Source organism: Phyllostomus hastatus, unplaced genomic scaffold, assembly GCF_019186645.2.
Source record: "Phyllostomus hastatus isolate PE091 unplaced genomic scaffold, TTU_PhHast_1.1 phas_scaffold_129, whole genome shotgun sequence".
Lineage (NCBI taxonomy): Eukaryota > Metazoa > Chordata > Mammalia > Chiroptera > Phyllostomidae > Phyllostomus > Phyllostomus hastatus.
Genome location: NW_025334009.1, coordinates 28,543,148 through 28,559,265, shown reverse-complemented (window position 1 = coordinate 28,559,265; position 16,118 = coordinate 28,543,148). Strand labels below are relative to the sequence as shown.

At 39.7% G+C, this 16,118-nt stretch overlaps 1 protein-coding gene across 1 annotated transcript in view; it reads right to left on the bottom strand.

Annotated features, from left to right (window-relative positions):
- The window catches only part of NEK11 (NIMA related kinase 11), a 212,562-nt gene that overhangs the window by 135,126 nt on the left and 61,318 nt on the right, over window positions 1-16,118 (bottom strand). The window contains exon 4 of the mRNA XM_045856864.1: window positions 10,074-10,192. Within this exon, the coding sequence (XP_045712820.1) occupies window positions 10,074-10,192 (119 nt within the window). The remainder of the gene's footprint in view (window positions 1-10,073; window positions 10,193-16,118) is intronic.

The following is a 16,118-nucleotide window of genomic DNA, read 5'->3' as shown; positions in this document are numbered from 1 at the left end:
TGTAAGAAAACAAAATAGAAGTACATTCCATATATTGTCACTCACAACACACTAAAATCATCAATTAAAACAGAGAGAAGCAGGACTGATTTATTTTTTTAAAACTGTTCTAAAGAACATACTTAAAACATAAGGACATGGGAAGGTTGAAAGTAAGAGGGTAGGAAAGATATTCTAAACAAGAGGAAGCTAGCAAAAAGCAATATTAGGCAAATTAAAAATAAAAAGTATTACTACATAATAAATCAATAATTTATTGGGAAGATTTTAAAAGTCCATACTTTTGTACAACTATGACACAGGCTTAAATATATGGTGAAAATTAATATTAATAGAAACTTAAGGAGAAACTGACAAATCCACAATCATAGTGGGGAATTTAACATAGTTTCTTCAGTAATAGATTCAGTAGACAAAAAATAATAAGGATATAGGTCTTAGCAACATAGTAATCGATTTGAAAAACAATTAGCTTGAGCTAATCCACATAAATTGAATATTGCATAAAAAAATTAAAAGTCCATGTTCTTTCAGGCACACATAAAATACTGTCAAAAACTGTCCATGAACTAATCCATAAAGTGAGTCTCACTGGATCACAAAGAGTCAGCAGCAGATGGTCCACATACTCTCTGGCCTCAATGAAGTTACATAGAAACCGACAAGGTGCTCAGCACACTGCAGGCAATGGCAATGTCTGATCGAGACAGGCACATTCTCTGTTGTTTAAGTTTTGTTCTGGTAAGGTAAATAGGCAGGAAACAACTAAATGAGCAGCTATATAATCTGATATCAGCTAACAATTAAAACTATTAAAGCAATAAAGCAGAGTAAGGGGCTACAGACTAATCAGGGTAGGGAATGCGGGTTTAGATCAGTGGTCAGAAAAGTCCTTAGAGAAAGTGACCTTAGAGCAGAGATATGAATGAGTCATGGTTGTGATGGCTTTTACTGTTATTTCTCACATTGCTATTGCTGTTATAGCACCAATAAATCAGAAAAGAAAGTCTGTGTGAGGCTAGCCAGCAAGGATGAATGGTGAACAGAGCTGCTGAATTATACACATTACCTCAAGAGAAACAAGACTGAACTATTGGGAGTGGTTCCAACTGCATTGTTCTTCCCCCTTACTGTTCCACACACCACTCCCCACTCCACACCCTGCTGACCCCGCCACTGGCTGAACTGACACAGCCTAGCACGTGGAGTCCTCTGTTTCCAGTCTCCTCTTTCACCTTGTTTATACATCTGCAAGAAATGGCCTGATGAAGGATTTTTTCTAATTGGTTAATTTATTCATATGAACAACCTAATAAAGGAATAAACATTTAGTTATATACTTGGAGTAACTTTTAAAGGGAAAAAAATTCATGGCCAAGAAATTGTCATATCTCTGTCGTAGCCAATATAGTACTTCCTTTATCTTAAATGCAGCACACATGTTTCTCCCTCAGTGTCACTGCTCATATTTAAATACCTTCCTCTATCACCTCTGCCTCTCAGAATCCTATCTGCCCTCCAGGACTGTACTAATACAAACCTCATGTACCTCCTTGGAGTCCCCTATTTCTTTCCTTCCAAAGATACTGCCCACCCCTGGTACTGGAGATCCATCAGTCTTGTCTGTGAATGCCTGGCCCTCTGGCTCCTCCCAAATAAGGACTAGGATAAAACATCACACCACAGGATGTGGAATCTAGCATTCCAGGTGGCATTGAAAGGAACTAGAAGAAAGTGCAAGGGAGTTAACTCTCTTGGCGTGAACCAATGAGAAACAAGAGGAGAAGGAAGATAAGCAGACAGATTTCCCCTCCTTTCTCTCCCCTAGGCATGCTATCCAAGTATAAGCCATGTGGTGTCATCCATGCAAATACTCCATGCAAATACCCCTATCCAAGTATATCCAGGGGTATGAGCCATGCACATACCCCTGTCAAGCAACCTGCTATTGTCTCTACCCATCTCTTTGTAAACCGATGACCAATACAACACACCAGTTCACTTTGCTTCATATCCTTGCCTCACTTCAGTTTGTTCTCACTCTTACCTCCCTAGAAGGTATTAGCATTCCAGGCTTTGCCCCAGACTCTTTCCTAGAGGCCCAACCTTAGGAAAGGATCCCCTCTACGACTTTCTCCTAATTTCTAACCATCGTCAGCAAGTTAGACATGCTCTCCCACTTCTGTTCTTCTTTTGACACAACATTCTTCCGTTGACCAATTGTTCTTGCTAAACTATAAGATCTACAAGGTCCACCTCTTACTTACCTATACCATCCCCTGTTAACACTGGAAACATTTAGCAAAATTGGTAGGCTGAACTTGATTGAATTCTTGGGCTTATGTGTTCCTAAACTCTTCAAACCATTTTTGACTGACATCTTTCTAAATGGACTATATAATTCCCTGATTTCACAAACAAAAGATATTGTTAACAGCTAATGATTATAATAGCCATCAATTACTGTAATTATCGGGCCTAAATAGGAGACCCCGGTCTGGGAACAGTATTCCTGAGACTTAAGCTGGGAACCGAGATGTAGCTTTATAAAATGAAAATTGGCTCTTGAGCCTCTGATTTTAAAACCTTCCATGGCTCTGCACTGCTTCTAGAAAAGTCTAAGATCCTATACACGGCTTACAGGTGACTGGGAACTCTGGTCCTGCCAGTGCCTCCAGCAGCCACAGCAAACACTCAGACCAGCCTGGCCAGCCTGTATCGTCTTCTCTTCACACGGTTCTTTTCTCTCGGTAAAGGCTCAATAACTGCGTGTTCACTTTAGAAACTCTGTCCTTGGCACAATGGTGAATGCCACCTTGTGGGGTTCATTCATTAATCTAGAATAGTAATAATAATAAATGCCAACTACACACTATGTGCTGTACTATGTGATGTGGGGGATATGTAAAGATTCATAAGACAAGGCCATGTATCCCGTAATGCTTACAATCAGGTTGGAGAAATAAAAGCACACAGATAACTATGATAAAGATAGCAGGGGGAACCCAGTCGTCAGCACATTATTACAAATTATAAACTATTAAAAATATAGACATTCATCAGGGTTACATGGAAATTTCTTTCTCATCAAATGATTACTCTTATGAACACAGCTGCAAAATTGCACTATTATTAGTTAACACCAGAAATAACAGTTATAAAAATAATTCTTTGTTTTACCATAACAATTAATGAGAATACTGGGGCCATACTGTTACCTTGGTGCAGTGGGCAAACCCCAGCCATCCAGAGCAAAGCTGCAAATCCTGACTGAGGAGCAGGCCCAGAGAAAAGCCCATCACAGAGTCCCTCTGCTTTACTTTAGGAGACAGATGGGCAGACCCAGAAAGGGAATGGAATCTGAACTGTACACAAAGGGAAGAATTAGGGCTGCTGGCAGGGGTTTCCTCTAATTCATCCTCTAATCTTTATCTTCTTCAAGGCCTCAGAGAATTGAGAGGAATGAGCATGCTTTCGAGAGTTGAGAGGAAAAGGAAGAATAAAAGTGGACTACACAAGTCTGGGCCACTTAATTTTAAAACAAAAATAATCCCAGGGGCTATAATCTAAAGCAATAGGCTACCATTTCATGCCTAAACTGGAGATAAGGAAATCCACACCTAGAAAGGCTGAACAATTTGTCCAAGGTCACACAGCCTAGAGTACAAAGGGTTCTACTTGACTGTACAAACCAAAATTCCCACCTATATATGTTTTACTCGTGGTAGATGCTCACTAAATGTATGTTAATTTTAAAAACACTACCTTTGGCACAAAGATCAATGCCATTATCCTTGGTGCTCATTTAGTAATTAAAAAATAATAGAATTCTTGTATTAAATCAATATTCTCTCCTGCCTTCTTATATTGCCATAGCATGAGCATGTTCACTATGTAATGGTTCAAAACAGTTACAGTTAAAAACAGGAGGTTAAACAAAAGTTGGCATCCTCTCTGCCCACTCTTGGGGTTCCCCCAGTAGGGCAGGAACTGTTGAGTGCCTACCCAGTGGCCATTCTCCTGCAGTTCTCCCTTGCCATCAGAATCCCAGGTGCCCTGGGGAGGCCACACCCTCCTCAGCTCTGGTAGGTAAGGGCAGCAGGGAGTGGGGAGTGAATGTGGAGGAGGGTATAGGAAATAAACTGAGTGCTCTCATTTCCTTTTGGAGTGACTGGTTTAGGTAGGTGGTGTGACAAAATTCTGCCCAAGGGTAAAGTATAATTTTCAAGAAGGTAAAATTATAAATATGAAAATATAAAATAAACACATGTCAAGGGTTTTAATTCAACTAATTAATTAATGAGGGAACTAATAAGATATTAAAACTGAGTCAAAGGATCTGTGACAAGCTAGGGTATTTACCGGCAGATGTGATTCCTGGGTTGGATACAAAACTGGTTAATACCCAACAAGGCAGAAACCACATCCCGGAGTTATCTGTTTTACAGAAAACAAATTATGTGCATCTCTTATGGACGAAAATATTCAAGTTAAACTTTGTCTCTACAGAGTTATAAAACAGCACCGATGATAGAAAGTTAAGTCTGGCAACTGCACTAAAGTAATACTCAGTAATCTCTTATCTCTTCTGAGTTTTGGAAAAAAAATTAACACCAATGAGACATTAGGGAAGTCTGCTGGAAGCTTATAGGAAATATTCCCCAACTCTGATGAAAGATCAAAAAAGAGGGCGATACATGTCCCTGTTAGCATGTCTGACCTTTGGCTACTGCGTATGAAGGGGTGACATGAGGTAGTGCTGCGGCCATCGTGGTGGCCACAAGACAGTGGCCTGATGACCAGAGCCGGCCACGCTGAGAATGGAGTAGAGAGAGAGAAAGTGCTTGAATCCCTGAGGGTGTCACTGAGCCACCAGAGTTAACCACCCTCCCTGGACACTTCTTTTTAGGTGAGATAGTGAGTTTTCTTTAAGCTGCTTCTGTTACTTGCAGTTAAAATGATCTTAAGTTCACTTGGTTCCTGCAGCTGTCGACTGTAGATCCAAGGAGCGGGTGTGGGTCTCTTTTCGCTGCAAGTGCCCAGGGAGTTGGAGCGTCTAAGGGTTTAGACTTCGGAACAGCGATCCAGGGACCTACTAGGAAACCAGGTATTACACACTTGGAGTAAGTAATATATTCCAGAGAAACTTATCTGAAGATTCCTAGACTAGGCAATAGAAGATGAGTTGCACATAATAACACATTAACAGTCCTCACATTTATAAATATGTGGGTATGTTATTCACCACTAAGTATTTTATGAAAAAGGTAAACAATATTCGAGGAGGCAGTTATGAGAAGTAATTGGCTGGTGCCATAGTGATGAAATAATAAACTTTATGCAACAGACCTTCTATTAAACTCTTTGGTGAATTTTTTAAAAATTATAACTTATTGACTTTGTGTTCTTAGTAAGCAAAAATAATTCCAGCAAGAAAATCTGATCATATACACAGTATTCTTTCTTTTGAAGTATATAAAAATCAATTCCAAGAAATAACAAGGTGATTAATAATATAGGAAACTTTCATAAAATCTTTCTTCTAAAAAGCTCAAAGCCGCTCCCCTCCATCTGTTATCTCGTATGTCCCACACCATATCTGTAGACGTGGTGGGTCCCTTTCATTTCTCAGTTTCATGATGCCCAAGAGAATTAAGCGATCTGGTTAAGATTCGATGGCAATTGTGTTCAAATACACAGCAGAGCTGCTGTGTCTGTCTCCTCCATCAGGACCTTTTCTACAGCCTCTAGCTTCCAGAGCCACAGTAAAGAACAGTCTGTGGAGACAGCACAGGTATTGCTCAGGACCCCAGCCAGAGGCAGGACTGTGGGGGAGGCATAGACAACGTAACCTTCATCTCCCCTTAAGCCCTTATCTTAATAGTTTCTGACACATCAGCTCCCTTCCCTACAAGTCTGTCCTTCATCTGACAGGGTCTCAGGGTGGATCTCAAACTCATCTTGCCAAAATGTGGCACAAGCAGGGACTCCTTGGTGATGCATGGCTCAGGCAGCTGCCATTGCTGGTTTCTGCCACGTGACCTTCGTCCTAGATTCTGAGGCACCTGTCTTGCTTCCTTTTCAGCATTGTGAGCCCTCATGACCATCTTCTGTGTCACAAGTCAGGGAGGAGTCAGGTCCTCTTCCAATGTAGCTATTGCCAACACAGCAGGAGTTGCCTACACCTGGCCCTGGGGTGGGGTCTCCTTGAAAAAAAATGACCTTGGAACAACCTCAAGAAGTAGAATCAGGCAAAAGCAGGAATCTCCAGTAATACCACAGACACCACACCTTCTCTTTGCTTCTCCATCTTCAAAACTAAGGTAGCACACCCCCATCTTCTGACATATTTTCTGACCTGGATTCACACTACATTAAAAATAAATTCCTCCTGCCACCTTTCTGGGAATATTTAGCCATTCTAACAGAATACTGGCTGGGGAAACATGTGGGATGTTGGGTGAGGAAGCAGTCGTCTTAGCAACAGTGTCTCTGTCCTGGTTCCTCCTCCACTGTGAAAGCACCCAGGTCAGGAGGACCTCAAGGTCCAAATACAGGGCTTTCTGCACAGGGGCTGTTCCTGCCCATCTCTTAAAAATCTAGGCTAACTGAACTCCCCTTTTCAAAAGAAATGCGGGTTTTTTTGGTGGGGGAGAGGGTGGTCAGTTTGTTTGTTTGGTTCGGTTTGGTTGTTTCTATGTTAGCACTAGGGGCCAAAAAAATGAACAAGACATTGTCTCTGTCCCCAAGGAGTTCCCTTATGCCCAGTTTGCTGTGGCATCTATAGGGGATGATGTTTTAGATTAGATAATTATTTAAACCAAAGAGAAGAAAGGCTATAGGATTTCACTTTCAGAGAGAATAGTGTTCTAGCTTTGCCCAGGGTTCCAAAGTCCCTCAATACTGAACCAGCCTATGGAAGCTTGAGGGAGTTGGTAATGAGCCTCGGAATACAATCACCTTTTTAAAAAACTTAGATCTGTCTGTGCAACAGAGGCTCAAGCCCACAGGGAGGAATGAGTTTTAGTGCCACATTCTCAAGATACATAGCTTTTATTCAACTATGAATATTCTCAGCTTTTAACATCATTATTTATGAGTATATAGTTTTGGAATGTTATAAATATATAAATAAGCCAAATTAAAATAAGTTCAGGAATTCTCCAAAGGAGTCAGAAAAAAATAATTTCTTCTGTATCCTAATTCTTCTTAGTTTCTCTAGGGTCTTCTTTATCTCCTCTGCTGCTGCACTGTATCAGCCACATGTCTCCAAAAACACAGAGCCAATAAGAGATAAAGAGATACAGGGAGGCATATAAAGATGGAGATGAGACAAAGTCAGAGCTAGAGCTGGAGCTAGAGATTTATCCTGAGGAATTGGCTCATACATAGAGAGGCTGAGAGGTTCCTAGATCTGCAGGTTGGAGGTCCAGTAAAGCTGGTGGTGTAATTCAGTCTAACAGCCTGAGAATAAGGAGAGTTTCTGTTCTGAGGGAAGAAGATGAGATGAGATATCACAACTCAAGTAGTAGTAGTAGAGAGGGAGAAACATTAATGTGAGAGAGAAACGTCAATAGGTTGCCTCACATACATGACCCAGCCAGGGATAGAACCTGCAACCTTTTGGTGCATGGGGCAATGCTCCAACCAACTGAGACACCAAGCCAGGGCTAAATGGACATTTCTTAATGTTTTGGCTATTACAAATAAGACTATGAACAATTTTGTACATGTCTTTTGTTGGGCACGGGTAATTATTTTTCTTTTTTTCTCTCTCAGTATTTGTTATTGTATTTTTTTTCCATTACTATTTAGTCCCCTTATAAATCCCTGCCCCTGCAATCACCACACTGTTGTCCATGTCCATGAGTCCTTTTTCCTCAATCCCTCTACCCGCTACACTCCCACTTTTAGCTGTCGTTCTGCTCTCCATCTATGAGTCTGTCTCTATTTTGCCTGTTAGTTCAGTTTGTTCATTAGATTCCATGTGTGAGTGAAATCATATGGTATTTGTCTTTCTCTGACTGGCTTATACACGGCTAATTAATTTTCATGTGAGAAACCGAATTGAGTCATAAGGTATCTGAATGTTTAGCTTTGGAGGCACTACTAAACATTTTTTTTTTCAAAAATTTTTAAAAATAGCATTTTGTCGAAGTAGTTATACCAATTTACACCCTAACAGCAATGTAAGAGTGTTCCAGTAGTTCCATATCTTTGTCAACACTTGTTATTGTTGAGAGGTTTTTAGCCTTTCTGGTGACCATGCCCTCATTTCTACATTGAATTACCACCACAGACATTTACACAGGGCTTAGCAGTTCACAAACTTTTAAAATGTATATCTCAATGCATATTCCCTACAGCCCTATAAGTAAGCAGTGAGGATGCCATTATTATCCCTACTTTACAGATGAGAAAACAAAGGCTCAGAGAGGTTAAGCAACTTGCCCAGGATCATAATAGAATATGTGGTGGAGATTCTCAATCCTGTATATCCACCATGATACATGGTTTATATTTATTTTGGTCCATGTTTTATCTTTGCTAGTTAACCAACAATTTGAAGTTAGGCCTTGTATTTCATTTATCACTATCTAATAAATGAATAAATATAAAACTGATAATTTTCTATTTATACATAAAAACTTTATAATTGGTTATAATAACATAATGAATAAGAATCTAGGGTTAGATTCAATCTGTTATCTGAATCAAAGGATAGTATTTCAGATCTACAGTTCCACAAATATCCAAATATTTAAGCCCCATTTCATGACTTCCTTGGAATGTTGAAGGATTCTAAAAAACTTAAATCCTTTCTTTGAAGGTTATTTTAAACTCCTTTATTTTAACTAGTACTAAGTAGAACTAAATGTATCAAAAATATTTGGGTTCCTAAATGAATCAGATTTCAGTTTTGTTTTTTGCATACAAAATACCAAAGCTAGCATCTTTATATGTGTTGTTTTCCTTATGGATGAGCTAACACATATGCCAAGGAATAGTAAAGAAAATAAAAAATATACTACAATATTAACTATATGTATACAAATGTCCTACATTCAGTAGCATTGGGTAGTTTATTAAAAGATTATTTGATACTCTTACTACTGTCTCTTAGAATGGTTTTACATCAATCAAAAGATTGTTACGGGCTGTCAGTAGGTCCCTGGCTAACTGTATCTTGGAGCACATGTTCCAGAAGATACCGGGCAAAGCACAGAATAACCCAACGACTTCTTATGTACCAGAAAACACAGATGACACGTTTAAGTTATCTGACATCCATGGAGAGGCAGACCTCAGTGAACCCTGTAAATTTCCACTTTGTTCAAGAAGAACATACCACATGTCGCTCCCACTCCTGAGTCAAAAGCTAACACAGACATCTCTAACATCTACTTCCATGGTCTAAGCATGTTCATCTTTTTAAATGTGTTCATATCATTGTATGGGTCTGTAAAACATTCTAACATCTAAAACTTCTTAAATGTTTTAAAATATATTTTTGAGGCACATTGTAAATACAGATTATAGACAACCGAACTCATAAAGCATACCTTGACCTTCTTTATCAGAAAACTGACTTTCAGTCTGAGTACCAAACAGTATCTTTTGCCTCAATTACTTAGTTCATCTTGAGAAGTAAACTCCACTAAATGTGCATTGACACTCTCCAAGGTGACCGTGCAATGCATTTGCAGCATCCTAAGGTATTTATAGCTCAGGCTGTTGTAAGATATAATAAATTCACAGCATGTTGAGATATCTAAGAATTGCTTGTGATTCACAGGGTATGATCAGATATAGTGAATGTGTTTAATACAATTTTCTGTCTTGTATTCAAGGCCAACTTGATTTCTAGAACAACAGTAAAAAGTTATTCAAGTAAATCTTCTACATACAATCATTCAACAGTTTTCTCATGAAAAAACATATTATAGATGTTTAACTGTAGTAATTTACTTTTTGGTCTTGCTTTCTTTCAATTCTATCCCCCAAAACTTCATTTTCAAGTTCAGACATGCCTGTTGGAAAATATCCTGTCCCTCAGTAACAAATGAACATACCTTTCATGCATGTAGTCAACTCCCAGCAGCAGCTGGATAAACCATTCTATTATCTGATTTTCTGAAAAAGTTTTTCCAGCTTCTTTATATTCCTGAATTTTACAGTCTAGGTCTCGGCCCTGAAACAAAATGGCATAATTTATCAGATTTTTTCAGTTAAAATTTTAAATTCAAACTCTCTCCAATACAGTTGATATGCAACAGTCACTGTTTTCATAAGAAAGCGAGGGCACACTGTCAACGCTGCAACTGTAACCTACGAAGGTTCGCCTCCTGACCCAGCTCCAGGCGGGCTCCTCGGAGCCCTCCTCGAAATCAGGCCTCAGCCCTCCGCGACAGAGACTTGAACAAACACTAACACGTTTCCAACAGCTCAAGGCCACACACCTAGGATGACCCTAGTCCCCCTTAAAGTGCCTGCCTGAGAAAACTCCAGGCTGCCTAAAGAACTGACTGTTTCTTTCAGCCCACACCTCAGGACAGGGTCCCTCTTCCTGGTTTCTATGGGAAAGTAGGAGCCTAATTTCTTGCCAGTTAGCACTCAGATATACATGGACCAACCCCTTCCTGCTTTTTGTAATTTTCACTGCCAGCACTCTGCTGTGTGTGTGTGGGGGGGGGGCGTTGGGGGGCACTGTTCCCCTGCCCCTTTCTCCCTTCAGATCGTTCAGTCACCTGCGCACGTGTCAGAGCGGAGCTCAGCTCTTTCCCCTCCAGTCAGCAGTTACTAAATAAACTGTTTTCACTGCTCCAAGTAATTAATATATGGCTGTGTTTACTTTTTATATCACTCAAGGACAAAACCACTCTAAATGAGTTTTATTTTATTACATTACCTAAATATGACCTAAAATTTATTTTTATTACACTTCATTACATTACATATTTATATGTACCCACATAAAACTAGGAATAACTTTTATTTATGCATAGTGTTTTATATAACAACAGAACCCTAACATGTATACAAATTAAAAATACAAAGCAAATAAAATTCAAATTAACATTAATATAAAGTAATGATGTGTTGGTGAAACTGAATTGCTACTTACATCGTGCATACAGTGCTGGCTGCTGGAGTACAGACTCTTTTCATTCTGGCATGCCCAGACTAACACGTACCTTGGGCTGACTCAACTCTCCTTTTCTTTATTTAACTATTGCAAAATTCTCAGCAACACAGCTACTATTGATTTCTGTGAAGTCCAAACACATCATTTAGTCAGTGTCTGTCCTACGACTCACTATAGATGAGTGAAAGAATAATATCTGGTGACAAAAAAGCATCATTATCACAAATAACAAACATCTAAAATAAGACTATGGCAGACTATGATATAAGGCCCTCTCTGAAGACGGCACAGATAAACACGGCTTGCCTCCTCACACAACCACATCAAAATTACACCAAACTGCAAAACAACTATTACTCAGAACCGCCAGAAATCAAGCTAAATGGAAGTCCTACAACTACGGAATTAAAGAAGAAACCACATGAAGACTGGTAAGAGGGGCAGGGACATGGAACAGGCTGGCCCTACACCCACATGTGGTGAATAAAAATTGGGAGGGATACCTCAGGAGTGAGCGAACACAGCCCCATAAGAGGCCCCACAAAACAGGGTCCCAGTGCTGGGAAGATAAGTTTCCTTAACTCCTGGCTGTATAAACCAGTGGGAACTGAGACTGTGGGAGACAGAAACTGCAGGACTCCCTGGCAATTCTTCTTAAAGGCCCATGCACGAACTTGTTTAGACTCATACATTCTGAGCTCCAGTGCAGGGGTGGCAGCTTGAAAGGCACCAGAGGCAAATGGGGAAGAGTTGAAGTGTCTGGCAACAAGGTGAGACTGGGGGACAGCTTTCTCCCAAATGGATGTGCTTGCAGAGGCCACTGTTCCTTTAATGAGCCCTCTTCCACACAGAGCTCCCAGGCATGCACCATATCTGAGACTCCACCAACCTGGCTCACACTGTTTGCCCTGCTCTAGTGATTGTGAGGCTTTGCCTCACCCAACCTTCTGGTCCACCCAGCCTGTTTCCAGGGGCTTTCCATACAAATGGCTTGTCTGGGTTCAAGCTTCAGATTTTCCTAAACCCTCTCAAACAAGCAGCATCTGGCCTCAGCAAGCCCTGTACCTCTTGCTAAGTGGCACCAGGTCCAGCACTAGCAGCAGCTGGCCTTGGTTCACAGCTTGGCCTTACTTGGACACCTCTAAGCCCAACATAAATGGTAGCCATTTACAGATAATTCTGTAGCTTTGTGCCAGGTGGCCCCAGACAGAACACAGGCTGTGGTATCTCCCAGGAAGCCGCAGAGCCTGCACACCCAGTGGACAGCTACAGACCACATCAGAGGACCACCACCCAACCACCTCCACAAGCAACACACTCAGGGGTGGGCTCAGTGGGCACCACAGCCCCAGTGAAGTAAGTCCTGCTCTGTGGAGTAGGCCTCTGCACAGCTGATCCTCCACAGTGGTTGGAGGTTGGTGGTCAGTGGTCACAGACAGTCCTTGCAGCTGAGTGGCCTGGGTAAATCCCTCCCATTGACCTGCCAATAGCAATCAAGGCTCAACTACAGGAAGAAGTTATACACAGCCCACACTGTGGGTGTACCTCAAGTACCCAGCTGGGTGATAGGGGAGGTTGTGTCACTGGACCCTACAAAACACCTACCATGTTAGACCACTCTACGAAGCATAGGAGATGTAACAGTTTATGTAACACATATAAACAAACACATGGAGGCTGTCAAAATGAGGAGACAAAGAAATATGTCCCAAATGAAAGAACAGAACTCCAGAAAAAGAACTAAAAAAAATAAAGACAAGCAATATGCTAGATGTAGAATTTAAAACACTTCTTATAAGGATGCTCAATGAACTTAGGAGGAGAGAAGATGAACTCAGAGAGAACTTCAATGGCATAAAAAAGGACATGATATTCATTAAAAAGCACCAGTCATTAATGAAGGATACACTAACTGAAATGAAGAACATTTTACAAGGATTCAACAGTAGAATGGATGACACCAAAAATCAAATCAGCAATTTGAAATATAAGAAAGGAACAAACACTCAATCAGAACATCAAAAAGAAAAAAGAACCCAAAAGAATGAGGACAGTGTAAGAAGCCTATGGGGCAACTCCAAGTATATCAACATTCGCATTATGGGGGTGCTGGAAAGAGAAGAGAAAGAGCAAGAAATTAAAAACCTATTTGAAAATATGCCAGAAAACTTCCCTAAATTGGTGAAGGAAATAGACATACAAGTCCAGGAAATGCAGAGAGTCCCAAACAAGATAAATCCAAAGAGGCCCATGCCAAGACACATCATAATTAAAATGCCAAAGGTTAAAGATAAAGAAAGAATCTTAAAAGCAGCAAGAGAAAAAGCAGCTAGCTACCTACAAGGGAGTTCCCATAAGACTGTCAGCTGATTTCTCAGAAGAAATTTGGCAGGCTAGAAGGAACTGACAAATATTCAAAGTCATTAAAAGCAGAGACCTACAGCCAAGCTCACTCTACCCAGCAGAGTTGTCACTTAGAATCAAAGGGCAGCTAAAGAGCTTCCCAGACAAGAAAACACTAAAGGAGCTCATCATCACCAGACCATTATTATATGAAATGTTAAAGGGACTTATTTAAGAAAAAGATAAAAACTATGAACAATAAAATGGTAACAAATATATATCTATTAACAATTGAATCTAAAAAAGCAAACAGGCAGAACAGAAACAGAATCGTACATAAAGAGAACATTTTGATGGTTGCCAGATGGAAGGGGGGGTTGGAGGATGAGCAAAAAAGGTGAAGGGATTAAGTACCAATTGGTGATTACAGAATTATCATGGGGATGTAAAGTACAGCATAGGAAACAGAGTAGCAAAGAACATACAGAGGCCGGCAGAAGTAAGGCCTGCTTGAGCGTGGTTCATAGGTTAATAATATGGGTATAATACTTTATTGTTTTAATTTGAACATTTTACCTAAAATGTCCTATGGTGTGCTTGAGTGTGATATTGTTATGTTACGGAATTGCATGCTTATGATTTTTGTAATAAAAGATTTTGTCATGAAAGGGGGTGTTATTTGTGCTGGACCCTGTATATGCATGACCCATGGACATGGACAATGGTGTGGGGATTGCCTGAGGAAGTAGGCGGGGTTTGGGTGAAGAGGGGCACAGAGGGAACAATGGGGACAACTGTAGTAGCATAATCAATAACATATAATAAAAATTATCATTTCTATTATATTTATCTTAATGCATTTTACTCACCATAGAAATGAAAACACAAACTGTTAAATTCCCTTAGAAAACTACTATACCTTATCTCTATACGCTGACATATTAGAGACAATTCAAGAACTATTCCTCTGAAGAAAAGGATGGGTTGAACCCAATTGTGTGGTGTTTAGGGGATGTCAACAGTACAGGCTCCATGAACAGAGCAGAGGTATGTGCCACGTCTACAAGGAGCACAAGAGCCAAACATTAAGCTACTCACAGACTATTCCTGGCAGAGTCGTCATCGTGAGATGCAAAGGAAAAGCATTTATAGGCAATTAAACAATCAAAGGGAAATTACTTCCAATCAAACAACGCGAAGTCAACAGAATAACTAATTTGTAATGTATTTTTTATTTCCTATCGGTGCAATATGAAAGTGTTTTTGTAGCATACTCTCCTTCTGCACAGAGCAACCTCAAGTCAAAAGAGCATATCAAATTTTCAACTTTCAACTTGCTCAAATTCAATTTTCTACTGAATTTTCTGGACAAGGAGATCAAAGCTTATTGGAATTCCCAAATACAGTGAATCAAATATTAGCTCCTTATCAAAAAGACCATCATTTCTTCTCATTCTCCAAATCCGTCTTATCTTTATATCTCCTCTCTTTTTAATCCTAGAGTATATCAAAGTTCAATCACAGAAGCTATACTGCCATAAAGTTTCTATAAGTTACCTAAAACATTTTTGACAGATTATTATAACATCTGTAAAGTAGACACAAACGCCCTTTAGATGAAAGGCAAGCTATAAATGCACATATATATTCTAATCCCAATTTTCCTTTTCTGTCAAAGGAGATTCTAGCAAAACTTTTTCTCACAATAATTTAAAAAAATTAAAACAAAAACAGTATCTCCTTTTAATGTCCCCTTTAAATTCTCTTAATATAATAAAATATACCCAGTGGAAGAAAGACAATTATCTACATGTTGCTGTCTCCTTCCTGAACAGCTTCAGATAAGGGGTGACAGACAGAAAGGAAGAAAGGAAGGGAAGAAGGGAGAAAATGAGAAAAGAAGGAAGGAAGGGAGGGAGGAAGGAAGAAAAAAAAGAAGGGAGAGATGGAGAAAAGAAGAAATAAAAAGAAAAAGAAAAACTTGCCTTAAAGAAATATCCAAGAAGCTGTTTCAACCAAACACGTCTTACTTTAGGAAGGTCATACATAGGTAGAGTTGTCCCTATGAAAATGGCCTTTGCACATGCAGAGCACACTCCCTGCGTGACATTTATTGTTAGTCTGACAACCACCTCCTTATGCTCCCTCTGCAAGCAGTGAGTAGAAATTGCTTGTCGGTTTCCTGCATTGATATTAAATGTGTGCATAATTTCCTGTGACTAAATAAATGTACATATTTAGACTATTAAAAAAATAGGGCCCCAAACAGTAGCTCTTAAACTGCAATGTCAAAAGGATATATTCTCCCTTGCTCTCTGGGTAGAACCATAAAAAGAAGGAAGGCACTGATTCTTATTATTCAGCAAGGGACATGTCAATCAACAAGAACGCCAAAAGATTAAATCAGACAGTGGGGTCTCATCCTCCTCAAGTTACTCCCCCTACAATTTTCATTTTGCATATTTATCTCCAAGAAAAACTATTTGTGTGGTATATACTTTGTTCTTTAATAAACACTCTATAGATTATTTTCTTAGGATTTAATTAAGGCAATCAAGTCACTCACAGATTAAGACACAACAAATTCTGTTTTTATATAACAAGGAAAGAAATATAATTCTTTGTGAAG